Here is a 15,576-nt window from a genome sequence, read left to right on the forward strand (position 1 = left end):
AATTTAAGTCCAGGATAAAAAAGACCCTAGCACATGAATAAGCATTAGACAGTTACAACAAGTCACAAGACATAACATGTATAAGGGGGGGGGGGGGGGGGGATGAATGGGAAGGGGGGGAGGGTAGGGTAACCGCGACGCGGCCGACAATGACCAGCCGCACGGTCACCGTTGCGCTCCGCATCATCGAACCACGTCACGGGGGAAAAAGAATCGGAGCGATGAAGACGGTGATAACAAGGATGTGTATGCGCGTGTGGTTGTCCAGTTGTGTATGTGTATGCGTGTACAGGTCATAGCTGCTTCGTCGAGGTCTGCTCATCATGAAGACAGTCCCGGCTTATCAGTCCATGGCCGAGAAGGAGGGGGGGTGGTGGTGGGGGCCCTAGACTCCATGCGTATTTCCATCCAGGGGAAAGGCCAGATAGCGTTGTTTGTTTTGGAGAGACGGCCGCCAACAATTCCAGACAGCCTTGAGTCCTTGGTCTGTATCTCTCACTGGCGCCGATCAGCCAATCCTCAATTCCTTTTCGAAGCGAAAATTCCAACGTCTCCATGGTATTATCGATCGCGCGGAGTCGCTCCAAACCGCAACAATATTGCGGTTGAGCTCAGTCACCGCTTGAGTCTGAGTGTTGGACATTCGCGCCAAGCCATCCAGAGTGACCGGCAGCTTCTTCACTTCCAATAGAGCTGCTCCCGTCGGTTGAATTTTGCGATAGAACAGCAAGCTGCCAACACCAAACAGCAGCATACCTGTTATCAAAAGGCCAATACTGTAGATGTCTTCCACGACCTCCACGGACAGTACTGTCAGGCACACCGGTCTCCACTTTCTCCATGGATCCAGGGCGTATCCGGCAGCAAGTGTCCCCGGAGGGCAAGCAGGCTCCCCACTGCCCGCTCTTTCCGTTGAAAAAATGTTGTCAATTACATCGAGAGACCAGCCAACTAATTCCATGGTTAGTTCTTCGGATGAAAACACGGTAGGAGGCTAGGGGAAAAAAAAGACAAAGACTGCACAAGACTAAGTGGCGAGCAGGGAAAAAAAGGTGGGAGGGCAGGGGGAGCAGTGCAGAAGTGTCCGCCTTCGTCGAGAGCCAAGCAGAAATAAAATGTATTTATTTGCGGTATTGCTGTATATTGATAGCTACAGAAGAAGGTAGTTCACCTAGTTGACTGAATACAAAACTGAATGACTTTTTTTTTAAATTTTGTACTCCACAAACACTACATATACATGTTAAAAACTAAAACTAATTCTAAAACTAATAATGCAACTAAAACAGCATTTTTGGGGAAAATAAAACTCAACTCAATTGAACTGTATTTATAGAGCACATTCAAACAGCCATCGCTGCATACAAAAACGAATAAAAACTAACAAACTATAATGAAATGATCAATTCCAGCTCCGCCCTCCCCGTGTGGAGTTTGCATGTTCTCCCCGTGCCTGTGTGGGTTTTCTGCGGGTACTCCGGATTCCTCCCACATTCCAAAAACATGTGTGGCGGGTTAATGGAACACTCTAAATTGTCCTTAGGTGTGATTGTGAGCCCGAATGGTTCTTCATCTCTGTGTGCATGAAAAAAACATAACGTTAAATGTGTACAATGTGAGAATGAATGGAGGTATGTTAACGTTATCTGTGTGACTGGAGAGATGTTTTCATTGTTCCTAAAAAGACCAATGAAGATTGCTTCATTGACTAATGGCCAACAAATAAGTCAAAAACTACAAGTGGGAGTGGTTAATAGTCTCCCATTCATACTACTTCCTCATGACAGGTGCAGAAACCTGACGAGTCACATTTTTGCTGACGCAGACTTGCCGGTCGGTTGCTCACTTGGACATCATGTGTCCCCATTAGCCTTAACTAACAGCATCATAGCCTTTTGCAAAACCTTTGTGACCACAGGCATATCATGATCAACTTTTGGAAAACGGCAATTCTGCTGGCTACTACCGTAGCAGCTGGTAAGTGGTAAAAGCTAATTTAGCATTTTAATGTGTGATTTCAGGACACCTGTGCTGTCAACCTCATGTCAAAATCTAATCTGATATCTTGACTGTTTGTTTCGTTTTAGTTTGTTTTCAGCTATGCAACTGTTTATTTACTTTTCATTCCTGATACAGATATTCCCATCAGTTTAAACGTGGCACTCTGATTAACAGAGCATTTGTGGAATATCTAATGAGCTGAGAAATCCACCCATTTTTATCCATCTCTGGGGGGGCGGCCATTTTGCCACTTGCCGTCACCCCAAAACATTAAAACCCTCTACAAACATTTAAAGTGAGGGTTTTAAGGGTGTGAATGTGCGTTTCAATGGTCATATGTGTCTCAGACTAAACTGGAACTCCCTCTGACCCTGAACAGGAAAAGTGGTAAAAATAATAGATGAATGCATGATAAGTATAATTTGTAATGTGTAAAACACCTGCACAATCCATTAAGATACATCATTTTATCCATTTTCTATACTGCTGGCCCTTATTTTGCACTTAGTCCAATTTATAGATAGATAGACACACCCAGGACTGGTTGACAGTCTTGTATATGGATGATTAAGAGTCTTCAATTAGCTTGGCATGCATTTTTCTATAACATGCTAATCCACCATGCTGCCCTAATGCGAGCCAAGAAGAAGAAATGTGTCCCAACTGTAGCGTTTACAAAGAAAGCCCTGCTCACAAACCAATCAGTGTTTGTTTATTTCACCCAAAGTCTGTGTGCACAACCCGAGAGCAGTACAAAATGGATTATTTTCATATTTGGTATATGGATGATTAAGAGTCTTCAATTAGCTTAGCATACATGATTTTGAAACATGCTAAATCCACCATGCTGCCCTAATGCGAGCCAAGAAGAAGAAAGGTGTCCCAAATGTAGCATTTACAAAGAAAGCCATGCTCAGAAACCAATCGGTATTTATTTATTTCCCCCAAAGTCAGCTTGCACAACCCGAGAGCAGTAGAAAACAGATTATTTTCTCGTCGTCGTTGTTGTTTGGTCAACAATCACCTTTGTCATTTCGGTGTGAGTGTACCAAGGGTAACTTCAGAAAAAAAAACTATTTTTTTTTCTCCCTTGTTCTCACCGAATAGTTCACTGCCTGATCTGCCGCCAGTGCCCCGTCAGCATATTGGACCTATGTCTGTTTGGCAGTGACATCACATGTAATGATGCAACTCAGAGCTGCTACCGAGGAACTGCGCGTAAGGAGACGTCCCGTTATTTAAGAGGCATTATTCAGCTTTCAGTGACTTATTTTTCGGCGATGCTTATTTCAGAGTTCAATTCTACCGGCGCGATCAGTCTGGAAATCCGCGGCTGCCTGGACTCAGACCTGTGCGGAGATGTGCTGACCGGCAATCTCTTCGGAAATGGTTACACCGCCTCCTTTGAGTGTTGTAACACCGATCTGTGTAACGGCGCCACGTCTGTGCAGCTCTCCCTGACAATGGCCGTCTGCGTTGCCCTTTTTTCACTCTGGGCCATGCAGTAGTTCTGATGTTTTATCGGACAAAGCAAGTTTTTTTTTTTTTGCTTACCGTTTTCCTTTTGGCCCCCTAAGTTCAATTGTTCCAAGGATAAGGGCTTGGGAGGATGACACTGTATTTCACTGAAGAGAACTTGCAGCAATTCTATTTTGGGCAACAAAGAAAAGACATGAAGGAAACGTTTAGTAGCAATGTGGACTGAAGTCAAATGTAATTATATAAATTGCTATTCTGCACGGAGTGCACAAAAATGTACAATAGTCTACATGCAATTGCCTGTCCCATAATAAGCATAATAAATGAAATTCGAATGAAAAAACGGACTGGTATGTAAGTCTTGTTTTCCCATACACGATAATAATCTCTTGTGCAATGGAGGGTAAAGTAACATGTTTTTTTTTTTTTTTTAAATTCTGTATGTCATTTATTATATTGATTATCATCTCTCAAGATGAAATTCAAGTCATAGTCTGCCGTCTATTGAAAAATGTTTCAAAGCTGAACTGTCAATCAAAACGGGATCTAAAAGAAGATCAACGCCAAGAGATTCAAAACCGGCTTCCAGCATGAGGTCAGAAAAAAAAAATGCTTACCAGTTTTTAATATAAGGCTGCTAATTTTATGACAAACCCACCACCTGGAGAAAGTGCAAATTAAAGAGAAAAATGACCTGACCTCTTGCATCTTTTATTTTCATCCTCAATTCAATTCCTGAGACACTGTATAACTATAACTGAACTGAAACTGAAACCTGAAGGGTCAGTTTTTTTTGTCATCTGTTTGTCTATTGGCTGACAATCTTGCCCAAAGAGTATTTAAAGACACGCACTGGCTTCATCAAAAGCATTACAGCATCTACCAATCTGCCAATCACGGGAATATGATGAACAACGTTTGGAAAACTGCAGTTCTCCTGGCTACGGCCATAGCAGTTGGTAAGATGATCGGAACGAACAAAAAAACAGTGGCTTTTTATTTCTTTATATTTTTTAAATGATATAATTGCAATATTAATGTAATGTCACTTTATATCAAAAATCGGATTCGCGTGAGTGCTTCAGCCTTGCAATTGAATATGAAGTTTATTGATTTATTTATTTTCATTACTGCACAACTATTCCCATTGCGATAAAAAAAATGTTTCAACGGCAGGTCAAATGCTAAAAGCTGACGTGGTTTTTAATTGGAACCCTTTTTACAGGATGCATGAAAGGGTTAAAATACCTTAAGACTGTAAATGTTGATAAAAAAAAATGACGCATGTATTCGTACATTCGTTATATTCCGATGTATTTATTTCCCCAAAAACAATTTTGTTCCGACATATTTTTTTTTGGAGGGCGATGGACGAAAGCAGCCCAAAACATTTCAAACCCTTTCCAAGTGACGTTTACGAAATCCATCACCGCAAATCAACTTTGAAACGTCAATAGATCTGCTGGCTTTTATGATTAGAACTTGAGATATGGATAATAAATGGAAGGCTCGTAACTAGTAATTCATTATTTGAGTAACACCCGCACAATTTGACAAGACCTAATGGCCATCAAGCCTTTGGACCAATTCAACATAATGGTAACTCTTACTGATGCAAAGCATTTAATTGAATCCGGGTTTTTGGCATCCGAGATAATGGACCGACTCGTGAGTGTAGGAGAGGCTAGCATGCGTCGCGCTTCCATGTTCTCCACCTGCTTGTGCGGGTACTAGGTATTAGTCCTCATCTAAAATTCTTATTTTTGGCATCGTTTCCCCCCAATTGACTGTTTAAGACGATCTGACAAATGTAAATAGAAGACAAAGACAAATCGGAGACAACAATATTAAGTGAGTTTTGCTTTATAAGTGATTAGTCAGGTCTGGGAGGGGACAGACGATTGTGTCTTGACCAAATTGTTTTTGTCTTTTTCGTTTTTTTCTTTGAATAGCACACTGCTTGACCTGCCTCAGATGCCCCGTCAGCGCAGGGGACCTATGTAATTTGGCAGAAGACGTCGAATGTCCTAATCCAACTGACCAATGCTTCCGTGGATCTATCGGTAAAGAGACTTGCCCTTACTTTTTTAGCTGGCCGCACAACTACGGGTTCTTGTGTTTGTGGAGTGTTTTATGCGCAAGACGGCTAACTAGCTGAATGTAAGCTAAAATGTATTAACATGTGAAATCTCAATGGTAGCTTTTATAAATGTAGTCGATTGCTTATGATCAATCAAAACTAAATATTATCTTTGTAGAGACAGAATATTTGATAGCTGGTGATGGATTCTGAATTTGCTAACACCTCAAAAGGTTAGAGGCAAAATCTAGTGTCGAAGCTCAATCGCTGACATTGATTTATTGTTATGGGATGCCTATTCCAGCTTTTGGTCCTGACTCGGACACCTGCTTACTCGTCACCGGCTGCCTGCCAGAGAACTTGTGCGGGCAAACACTGACTAATGAGCAGCTCGGAGTTGTGCAGCTCGGAGTTGAGTTCTCGGCCGAATTAGAGTGTTGCGACACCGACCGATGCAACGGTGCCACGTCCGTCAAGCTCTCCATCGCAACGGCCATCTCTGCCATCATTTTCTCACTCTGGTTCATGTAGGACCTGGGAGTCACTTGATGAGTTTTTACAGAAGAAACCAAATCTTGTTTGATTGCACTTTTGGCCTGCTATGAGGGAGAAAATCAAGCAGTGGTTCTGGTGAGTCGGGACCAAAATATAACACATATTTGTATTCTGATTTATTCAAGACAGGAATGACGCGTACAAAGTACCTACATAAAACATACAAGATTAGGTAAGCTTTAGAAAATGTTACTGGCTCATGCTATAGTCACTAGCTACTCTGTATACAAATACAGTATAGCTCAGCTTTTGGCCAAGCAGGCATCATAGCTAGCCATATGCTTTTGGCACTATGTCAAACAAACAAATTTGAAAAACAAATGTTACATATGGTACATGTATTTTGAGAGACTATTTTTAAATTTAAAAAAAATTGCTCTTAACTTCTTTAGAATGTGTCGCAAATTTGCAACAACAGGAAGATGCGGGTCCCGGAGTAACAACGGTTGAGAATCACTGAAATAACGTAGTTGTCCTTCGCTCTATTGGGGTTCCCTTTTTAAGGCTTCACTTCAATATATGTTACGGATTATGTGCTATTATTTTTTTCCACACGGACTGTTACTGAAGCCTCATTTAGCAATAGGCGCAAGATAGGAGGAAATCAAAGAGGGCATAAAAGACAGAGAATGTCCACCATTTGGGATCATTTTACACGTAATAACATTAGCTAAAGGGCAACGTGCCGATTGCAAAGTAGAACTGGCTTTCGTTACACAACTCCACATCTACAGTCAACATTGCTAGCCAATTTAGCATAGCCTACCATAGCTAATTAGAATGAAATGCAGTCACTCTGCAGGTGTTTAGGCTACAGGGAGGAAGAGACAAAGCTGCTTGTACAGTTTTGATTTCTTTATTGACCAAACAGTGACAAAATACAGGAAACACAAGCTAATTTCTTTGACGACCGGCCAACGGCCTCAACAAACGCCATCCCTCAACAAGCAGAGTGACTGGTTGAGCTATTTGACAGACAACCATCATTACATTCTCAGTTGCTGACGTTTACAACACTCAACCGGCCTGGCCTGGCTTTAAAAGGCACGGTGACTGGTTTAGCTAGCTAACGGTCAACCATCTCTAAATCCTCAGTTGCTCACGTTTACATCACTCAACAGGCCTGGCCCGCCTTTAAAAGGCACACATGCATTCAACATCACAGATACTAAAGTGTAGATGACGAGGATGGTGACACCAGGTGGACAAAAATAATAGCCTCGCATGCATATTTTCTGGTATTATGCGCAAGATTTAACGTGCTTAAAAGTAATAAAATTAATATTTGGGTCGCTCTTTGCGGGGTTCATCTATTGTCGGGGCAATCTGAAATTACCGTACCTGCAGTTTCTAATTCAAGAATCACGGTTTTGGGAAGATGGTTTGTCAAAGTCTACATTTACATCTGATTTTGGCAAACGTTAAAAAAAATACAAGCATTAATGAAACATTTAGGATGATTAGTGGTGAGTGAAGTCCACTATATCTAAATATATGAAATGCTACGATTCGTAATCTGCTTCTCAGTGTGGAGCGCACAAAAATTTACAACTGAGTGTATGGAATTCCTTGTCCCGCAATAAGCTTAATAAATGAAGCTATCATGTCAAAGAAAATCAAGAGTGGTATGGGAGTCTTTTATTCCAGTCAACACCACCCTCTAGTGTACGTATGAGGTAAATAAACTTTGTGAAAAAGCTGTTCTTGGTGCAAAAAATATTTCAAAACTGAGCAACCAATAATTCCTGAAGAAAGACCAGCGTTGGTCTTCCTTTATGAATGAGATCCCCGTTTATGAAACAAAAACGTCTCACTCCGGAACAAAAAGCAAACAAGGCAAAACATGAACAAAAAATAAACAGCGAGGAACTGAACATCTTCATTTGTTGAATTTGCGGCATTAGAACGCCATTTACCAAAATCAAAAGCTATTTCAACCAAAAACATCATGTTTTAATTCACTATTTATTGGATATTCCCTTGACAGTCCCATGGGAAGCTTTTACAATTCCACAGTTAAGAGTATTGCACAGAATTGCCGTCAAACAGTTGTTGTCCCTTTGTTGTGCGTACGTGTGTGCACAGCCAAACTTTCCCGGTGAGCGTAACTTCGACCACAAATTGAACAACGATAGGGTTTTTCCCCCGTGTGTATTCTCATGTGTCGAACCATATCGGACTTTTGAGTGAAAGCTTTAGCACAAACTGAACAACTAAAAGGCTTTTCGCCTGTGTGTATTCGCATGTGTTTAATCATATTTGCCCTTTGAATGAATGTTTTACTGCAAATTGAGCAACTGAAGGGCTTTTCTCCTGTGTGTATTCTCACATGTATGACCATATCCGACTTAACAGAGAACACTTTACCGCAAACTGAGCAACGAAAGGGTTTTTCCCCGGTGTGTGTTCTCATGTGCGCTACCAAGCTTTCCTTATGAGAGAATTGTTTATCACACAGTGAGCAACCGAAAGGTTTTTCTCCCGTGTGTACTCTCATGTGTGACTTCACCGAGTCCTTTCGGGAGAATTTTTTACCACAAGTTGAGCAACTAAAGGGTTTTTCTCCCATGTGTGTTCTTGTGTGTTTTACCATGTTTTCCTTTTGAAAGAATGTTTTACCGCAAACTGAGCAACAGAAGGGTTTCTCTCCCGTGTGTATTTTCATGTGTTTTACCAGGTTGGACTTTTTGGTGGCTTTTTTACCACAAACTGAGCAGCTGAAATGTTCTTTACGTGCACACGTTCTCCTGTGTGTTGGAGAAGTTTTCTTGTTCATAGTCGTGTCCTTTTCAAAGCTTTTCAACAGTTTGGTATGAACTCGACAGTCAGTGTCGCTCCTTGAAGGTTCTTCTATGTCGTCGCTGCCTGACAGTGGAGCTAAGAGGTCATCTGATGGCCCTCCTCCACGATTTGGACTGTGAAGATGAAGCTGCGGCATCTGGGGTGGTTTGTCATCTTCGTCCTTCACGACGACGATGATCAGTGGCAACTCGCTGATGTCACCCTCCTTGTCTTCCTCTTCCTCTTTAATATGGAGGGGCTGTGCATCCACCCGTTCCAAACTGCGACTCCCACACGTAAGGGGAAGCTCTTCTTGATGACCAGTCACCCGATGGACGTCTGCAGTCCACGACCAATACAAACATAGTTTAGAAGACAGTGGTTCATTATGATTTGATAGATAGTCTCCAAGGGTTCGATGAAATATAAGGCAGTCAGTGTAACTTGCTTATTATTAGAAAGAATTAACAAATCCCAACCAGTGTGCAGCAGAACAAACTCATAGTGACAAATGAAGAATGAAATTGTATGTACATTTAAATACCCAATTTGATTTAATTTGTCTTCTAATTAATTCCCGTTTTATTTATTTTTCAAAAGTTAATGTTTTTTTTAAGCAAACCGGAAGTTGACTAACCTTGTTTCCGTGTTTGGTCACGTGACGTTCGAGCTATAACGGGCTGTAGTGGTCGCTCAGTCTCCTCTCTCACTCGACAACGTTGCTCCTCGCCCGACGCCATGATTCTTTTCGGAAATCACGTAGATTTCGACCTTAGACGCAAGAAGTCTCTCCCTTTTACCAACCCTGGTAACGTTTTTTTCCCACTCTCGTCCTTTCGTCTCTCCGCCTCCTTGCTTACGTCCACATGTCTTCTTCTTTTTCATCGTCTTCTCGTACTTGTGGTTCGCAGCCTTAAGTTGCATTACCGCCACCTTCTGTGCCGGAGTTTCGGTCAGCACAACTAAGTCACTGACTGCGAGACGACCATATTGAGGGTGGGGGGCATTACATTGACATAGAAACTAAATCGTAATATGAGTGCAGTGTTTGAAAATTGAATTATTGTTAAATGTTATGTAACAGTTGAGTCGGTCAAATACAATATGTAGTGCAATTTTTCTGCCATTTAAATACACATCACAACATTTTTTTAGGCCCATGTAGATGGACGATAACAAACTCACTCGCTTATATTCTTTATCCTCTATGAAAAATGAGTAATATAACTTATTGATGAGTTGACTCATGTTTTGGGGGTGATGCGGAACGGATTAATGGTGTTTTCAGTCATTTAAATCTGTAAAAAATATTTCTAAGTTGAGATATTTCACCTTTAAAATGGACAAAATGGAAGTAACATCTGACAAGGCCTCAACAGTGGGCAGAAAACAAAGTCGAGCTCAATTCAATTGCTCTAAATATACATTTCAATTCCCTTCCATTTCTTAAATACTATGTTTCCTTGTTTATTATGGATGAAATTCTCGAGGCGTGACAAAACTGGCTTCTATAAATAACTACATTCCAGTCCTTTGAGTGTTTCTGTGACTTTTTTTTCCCTTGCACGGTGAGTTTGCCGAGGCCGGTGGCCTCCAGGAAATGGCGACGCAATGCGTGTGCGCTGCCCGGAGCGAGGACGCACCACTGGGAGGAGAAACTAGCAAACAGCAACAGGCGTCAGCAGCTTCGAGCAGCACTTGAAGGTAAGCGAACACTCGTGGAAATACAATCTAAATCACCACAAAAAGTCGTAAGAGACCGAGACGTTCGTGGTTTGATACGTCCGCCAGTTTGTGAACTTATTTTATTGTTATTTCTCGTTGTTCGGTGATCGTTTTAATGTCTGTGGGTTTTGTTAGCGGAAGATGGGCTTGGCTCTCCTCCGGTTTCGAAATCCTTCTCCTCCGGTTTTGCGGTGTCTCTTGGCTGACGAATTAAAACATTTTTAGACGTTCTCTTCGACAGGAAAGAAAGATGAGTGACCCCAATGCGCCCAAAGTCGAACTTTTTGTCAAGGTAAGGACGAGACTTTTTTTTTCCTTAGTGGCACGCACACCGTGACGTGGGCTCCCCCCCCCACGTCAGGTTGAAACTACGCGACGGAGATTCATTTAGTGAATTATGAAATATTATGTTCACGTCTGTCTATCGTTAAGCATACGTGAGGCAGTCGTGTGTCAGTGTCAGTCAGAAAGCCTGTGTTGACTTACTAGCTGTGTAAACCGCTAATCTTATTAGAAGCACATTAACATCAGACCTGAATCTATATTTAGTCCTGAAGCCTGCTGGCCACACAGAGTATTCACATATTTCTGGTTTTCATGAAAGAGTTCAACACTCATATGTTCTGCACTAGTTTCCATAATGATTCCTCTGTGTGATCATGTGCTACACCCTCTACTTTTTTTTTCTCCTCAAACTCTCCATGGAAGAAAGATGCTGTTGTTTGAACTTGAATAATGCTGCCACTTCAACTTCCATCCCATGTGGGATGCTGAATGCAACATTTCTGTTTTGTCTTGCAGGCAGGGAGTGACGGCCAAAGTATCGGCAACTGTCCCTTCTCCCAACGTCTCTTCATGGTGCTGTGGCTTAAAGGTGTCACCTTTGATGTTACCACAGTGGACATGAAGAGGTGGGAACCTCCGATTTGATGCGCCACAATACCGCTCATTGACATAGCTTGGGATTTTAAAGCAGACCGACTTTCAATCCAAAAGAAAAAAAAATCTCTATTTATCATCTCTTTTCTTCTCTTTCTTCTTCTCATCCACTGAAAGGAAGCCGGACATTTTGAACGACCTGGCTCCCGGTGCCCAGCCGCCCTTCCTGTTGTACGGCAAAGAGGTGAAAACTGACACCAACAAGATCGAGGAGTTCCTGGAGGAAAATCTCTGCCCCCCAAAGTAGTTGACCGCATTCATCCATTTTGCCATTCCTTTCTTTTAATGTGGTTCTGTACTTTGTACTGAATAACGAGGGCTCTCTCTGCTATTCAGGTACCCTCGTCTGGCAGCGCGTAACCCAGAGTCAAACACAGCAGGCATGGATGTCTTCTCCAAGTTCTCGGCTTATATCAAAAACTCCAACCCTCTGACCAATGAAAGTGAGTCAGAAACAATTCGCGAGGCACTTTTTTTGGGGCGGGGCTGTTTAATGAAACATCTTTTTGACTTGTGTGCTCAGACCTCGAGAAAGGACTTCTGAAAGCTCTGAAGAAACTCGACGACTACCTCGGCTCCCCCCTTCCTGACGAAATTGACCAAAATAGCGCCGATGAAGTCACTTCCTCGTCCCGCCCCTTCCTCGACGGCCAAGACCTTACGCTCGCCGACTGCAATTTGCTTCCAAAGCTCCACATTGTCAAGGTCATGAAGCTTTTCTCTCTTTTGCTGCCTTTATTGGGCATAATTTCCATTTAGTACTTTTGAGTCAAATTGGACACCACACACACAGCTAAAGTGTTTTCTTCTTTTCATTTTAGGTTGTGTGTTTACGGTACCGAAAATTCTCCATCCCTCAGTCTCTGTCCAACCTGTGGAGGTACCTGAACGCAGCATACGCCCGGGACGAGTTTGCCTCCACCTGCCCGATCGATGATGAGATCCACCTGGCTTATGCTTCTGTGGCCAAAGTTCTCAAGTAGGCTTGGGGGGGGGGGGTTGGTTCAGATTCATCCTAAATTCAATAAGTGGAAGAATATATACAAGTATACAAACAAGCAAAACAACAGCACATACGTTACATAATTGGGTTGTTTGGGGTTTTTTTTGTCCCGTCACAAAATACAGTGAACCTCCTTTTATCACCGGGGACAAAATCATTTTCGTAGTGTTACCGCTCCCACCACCTATCAAAACGTTTTTTTTAATAACTGAATTACACTTTCTAAAGTATTCCTTTGTGCCTCTTTTCACTCTTGTCCAGAAATTGGAGACTATCATAAAACATCACTCTGAGAGAGACAGAGAGAAAAAAAAAAAGACGGGAGAAGCGTGCTTGCTTCGAGCTGTTTATATGTCACACAGTTACGTTTACTGAACAAGTGACACAAAACAAAAAACGTTCAACCAAACCAGGTCATTAAAAAGCTAGCTTCATGCTATCATTTAATGTGAAAGACTTTTGATGGCCTTTGATGTACTAATGGAAATTAGCATCGATGTTAACTCATTCACTCCCAAAGACGTTTTTAAACGTCTTTTCAGACTTGGTCCAGAATTGGCTGGTACTGAATGAGTTAACAGTGAAAATACTCGCACCCACATATTCTCAAGTAGTAGAGTTTAATTAAAACCTCAGTGGTGCCCAGTCATGTTGCGGAAAGAACGCAACTTAAAATTCAGCCCTGTCTGTAGACCGTAAAAATCCATTAAAAAAAAAATTGCTACAAAATCCAGATTATAGCATCAATGCAAAAGATGACTCGTGATGCGATGGGGGTTCACTGTACACAATTTGTTTGTACTTTTGGGAGATTTTATAGCCACAAAGCTGCCATGTCAGATGAAACCATCTAAATTTATTTAGCTTCAATGTCAGTCTTATTTTATTTAGTCCATGATTCAACAACACGGGGCCAAAGTATTTCACGTTCACATTTATTACTCCCCGATGCGACAAGTATTGTCAAACTTTAAATGTAAAAGCATTTTTGGTCATCGTAGCACACAATAACTCGGAAGTGGGAGGTGGGGGGGGGGGCGTTGTTGCACAGATGCAGAGACAGGAAGCCATTTCAAGAGCTTGAATCTATTGAAATGGTTTCCTTTTCAGCAGCTGTGAATGACTGCTGTAATCTGCTGGCGAGGAGCTACATTTCAATCCATCGTTGTCTCCAGTTATGAAGGACTGTTTTTGTTGAATGTTTTAAAAAAAAAAAGTTTTGCACAAATTTCTTTGGGTGTATCGACGACGCGCAAGTAAATTTGGTGTATTTGTTTCAGGGGGAAAAAAAAGAGTAGGGCACACTTCAACCGTGAATTAATCAAATAATATGATGAAATATTTGTTCACACGCTTCCGGCGAGCCGACTGAACGCAGCTGACAAAAGAAGCGATTTCAGGGCGTGTAGTTCTTAGTCAGCAGGAGCACACATGTTGCATAATCCTATTCAACTGCTCATACAATGCGGGCGTGACACAGCATTCATCTCAGCGTGATTATAAATTAGAAATGGATCTTGCAACTTTTCTCCGGAGCGTGTTCATTTTTCTTGGGTGTGGCCCCCCAATCTTCCGTCGTATGAATTGAGTTTAGCACTTAGCACTGTGCTGCAAATGTTATGTGCATGTCACAAGTTGCTCAGACAAAAGGGGGGGGGGGCAACAGGAAGTTGATGATGCTGCGACTAAAAATAATAGCGGGGTAGTTTTCGATCGGGTTTTAAGATAAGCTTGAAGAAATGTGCACTCGCGTGAATGAAGGATCCACATTTAGGGCAGTGAAGGAAAACATTGAAAAAGGGACTTGAAGTCAATTTACTGTTTGTTTCCCTCCTGTTTAGCTCGCTCGGGTAGGGGGGGGTAAAAAAAATGCTGACTGGGATCATTTAGTTCGTTGTGTGTTAGCAGTTACAGTGACTTGAGAGTTAACTAAACTCGATATAATGATGGCGATACGGCTTCATGAGCTGTAGCGGCAGCTTTTTTTTCTTCGCTGGCCCCGTGTGCTTCATGAAACTGTCGGCGAAAGGAATTCAAATTTCATTGAATGAAAGTTCACGTCTTCGTAAGGAGTCCACCGTAGCCTCATGTTGACCAGATGAAAGGTTAATTCAAGAAGAAAATTCAAACCACCTAAGTGCAATTTCAGAATAAAAACATGTTGTTGTTTTTTGTACATTGCTTTTGACATTTTTTTCCTGTTTTGCTACACGACTGCTATTTGGAGAAGTGGCCCCTTCTCTCTACCGAAGTGAAAAGACTTTTATTTTATAATTTTTTTGACTGAACTGTTTCCTCAATGAATCAATTAAAGGGACAGTGTCTTAAATATTTTCACAACCTCGTTTTAGATTTCTTTATGTACTGTAGAGTTAAATACAGTTTCAGGGACCGAACTCAATAAAATGTTTTTTGTTTCTTTGTTTGTTTTACACCTCTCCTTTAACTTCTTGTTTCTTAATACATTGCATGATGTATTTTTTTATGACACTTTTTAACATTTCAGCTTGTTACTTTCCAATGTAGACCTTTTTTTTTCTTTTTTCTTAACAACATTTAGTTCACAGAAAAGTGGCCATGAAACAAGTCTATTGAAATAATTGGCAGACAAAAGTCCAAAGGCGCATCATCAGTGCATTTTTTTCAAAATAAAGTTTTCTTTCGAAACGGGCAGCGTCTTCAGTCTCTGCATACGCTACGATCTACTGTTTTGCATGTTCATGGCCACTTGGCATGGGAACTTGATTTTTGTTAACTTTTAATGCAGACTTGTTGTTTGATCAGCAGTAGCACATCTGCCTAGGGACAATTTTGAGTGTTCATTCAGCCTGCCATGCATGTTTTTGGAACGTGGGGGGGAAACCGGAGTACCCAGAGAAAACCCACACATGCCCGGGGAGAACATGCAAACTCCACATGGGAAGGCCAGAGCCGGGATTGAACCCACGACCTCTGCACTGTGAGGTCGACGCGCTAACCGCTGGACCACCGGGCCGCCCTCCTATGTTATTAC

General features: G+C 41.8%; 3 protein-coding genes across 3 annotated transcripts; 2 read left to right on the top strand and 1 right to left on the bottom strand.

Moving 5' to 3' along the window:
* The first annotated feature begins 1,812 nt into the window (after nucleotides 1–1,812).
* On the top strand, nucleotides 1,813–7,735 carry LOC147190905 (uncharacterized). The gene is made up of 5 exons (XM_086137648.1): nucleotides 1,813–1,977; nucleotides 3,109–3,219; nucleotides 3,295–4,439; nucleotides 5,433–5,543; nucleotides 5,865–7,735. The coding sequence occupies exons 1-3, from the start codon at nucleotides 1,926–1,928 to the stop codon at nucleotides 3,507–3,509; spliced, it is 378 nt and encodes a 125-aa protein (XP_085993774.1). The 5' UTR covers nucleotides 1,813–1,925; the 3' UTR covers nucleotides 3,510–4,439; nucleotides 5,433–5,543; nucleotides 5,865–7,735.
* Nucleotides 7,736–8,066: 331 nt separating this feature from the next.
* LOC147190906 (uncharacterized) lies at nucleotides 8,067–9,682 on the bottom strand. The gene is made up of 2 exons (XM_086137640.1): nucleotides 9,534–9,682; nucleotides 8,067–9,235 (listed from the first exon to the last, which is right to left on the bottom strand). Exons 1-2 carry the CDS (start codon nucleotides 9,634–9,636, stop codon nucleotides 8,157–8,159), a joined length of 1,182 nt encoding a protein of 393 aa, XP_085993766.1. The 5' UTR covers nucleotides 9,637–9,682; the 3' UTR covers nucleotides 8,067–8,156.
* Nucleotides 9,683–10,452: 770 nt separating this feature from the next.
* Nucleotides 10,453–15,234, top strand: clic1 (CLIC family member 1). Its single transcript, XM_086137642.1, has 7 exons — nucleotides 10,453–10,600; nucleotides 10,863–10,913; nucleotides 11,423–11,532; nucleotides 11,678–11,803; nucleotides 11,897–12,003; nucleotides 12,084–12,265; nucleotides 12,382–15,234. Exons 2-7 carry the CDS (start codon nucleotides 10,872–10,874, stop codon nucleotides 12,541–12,543), a joined length of 729 nt encoding a protein of 242 aa, XP_085993768.1. The 5' UTR covers nucleotides 10,453–10,600; nucleotides 10,863–10,871; the 3' UTR covers nucleotides 12,544–15,234.
* Nucleotides 15,235–15,576: the final 342 nt, after the last annotated feature.

The sequence above is a fragment of the Hippocampus guttulatus genome, chromosome 18 (assembly GCF_054856545.1).
Source record: "Hippocampus guttulatus isolate MCC_2025c chromosome 18, RoL_Hgut_1.0, whole genome shotgun sequence".
NCBI classification, from domain to species: domain Eukaryota; kingdom Metazoa; phylum Chordata; class Actinopteri; order Syngnathiformes; family Syngnathidae; genus Hippocampus; species Hippocampus guttulatus.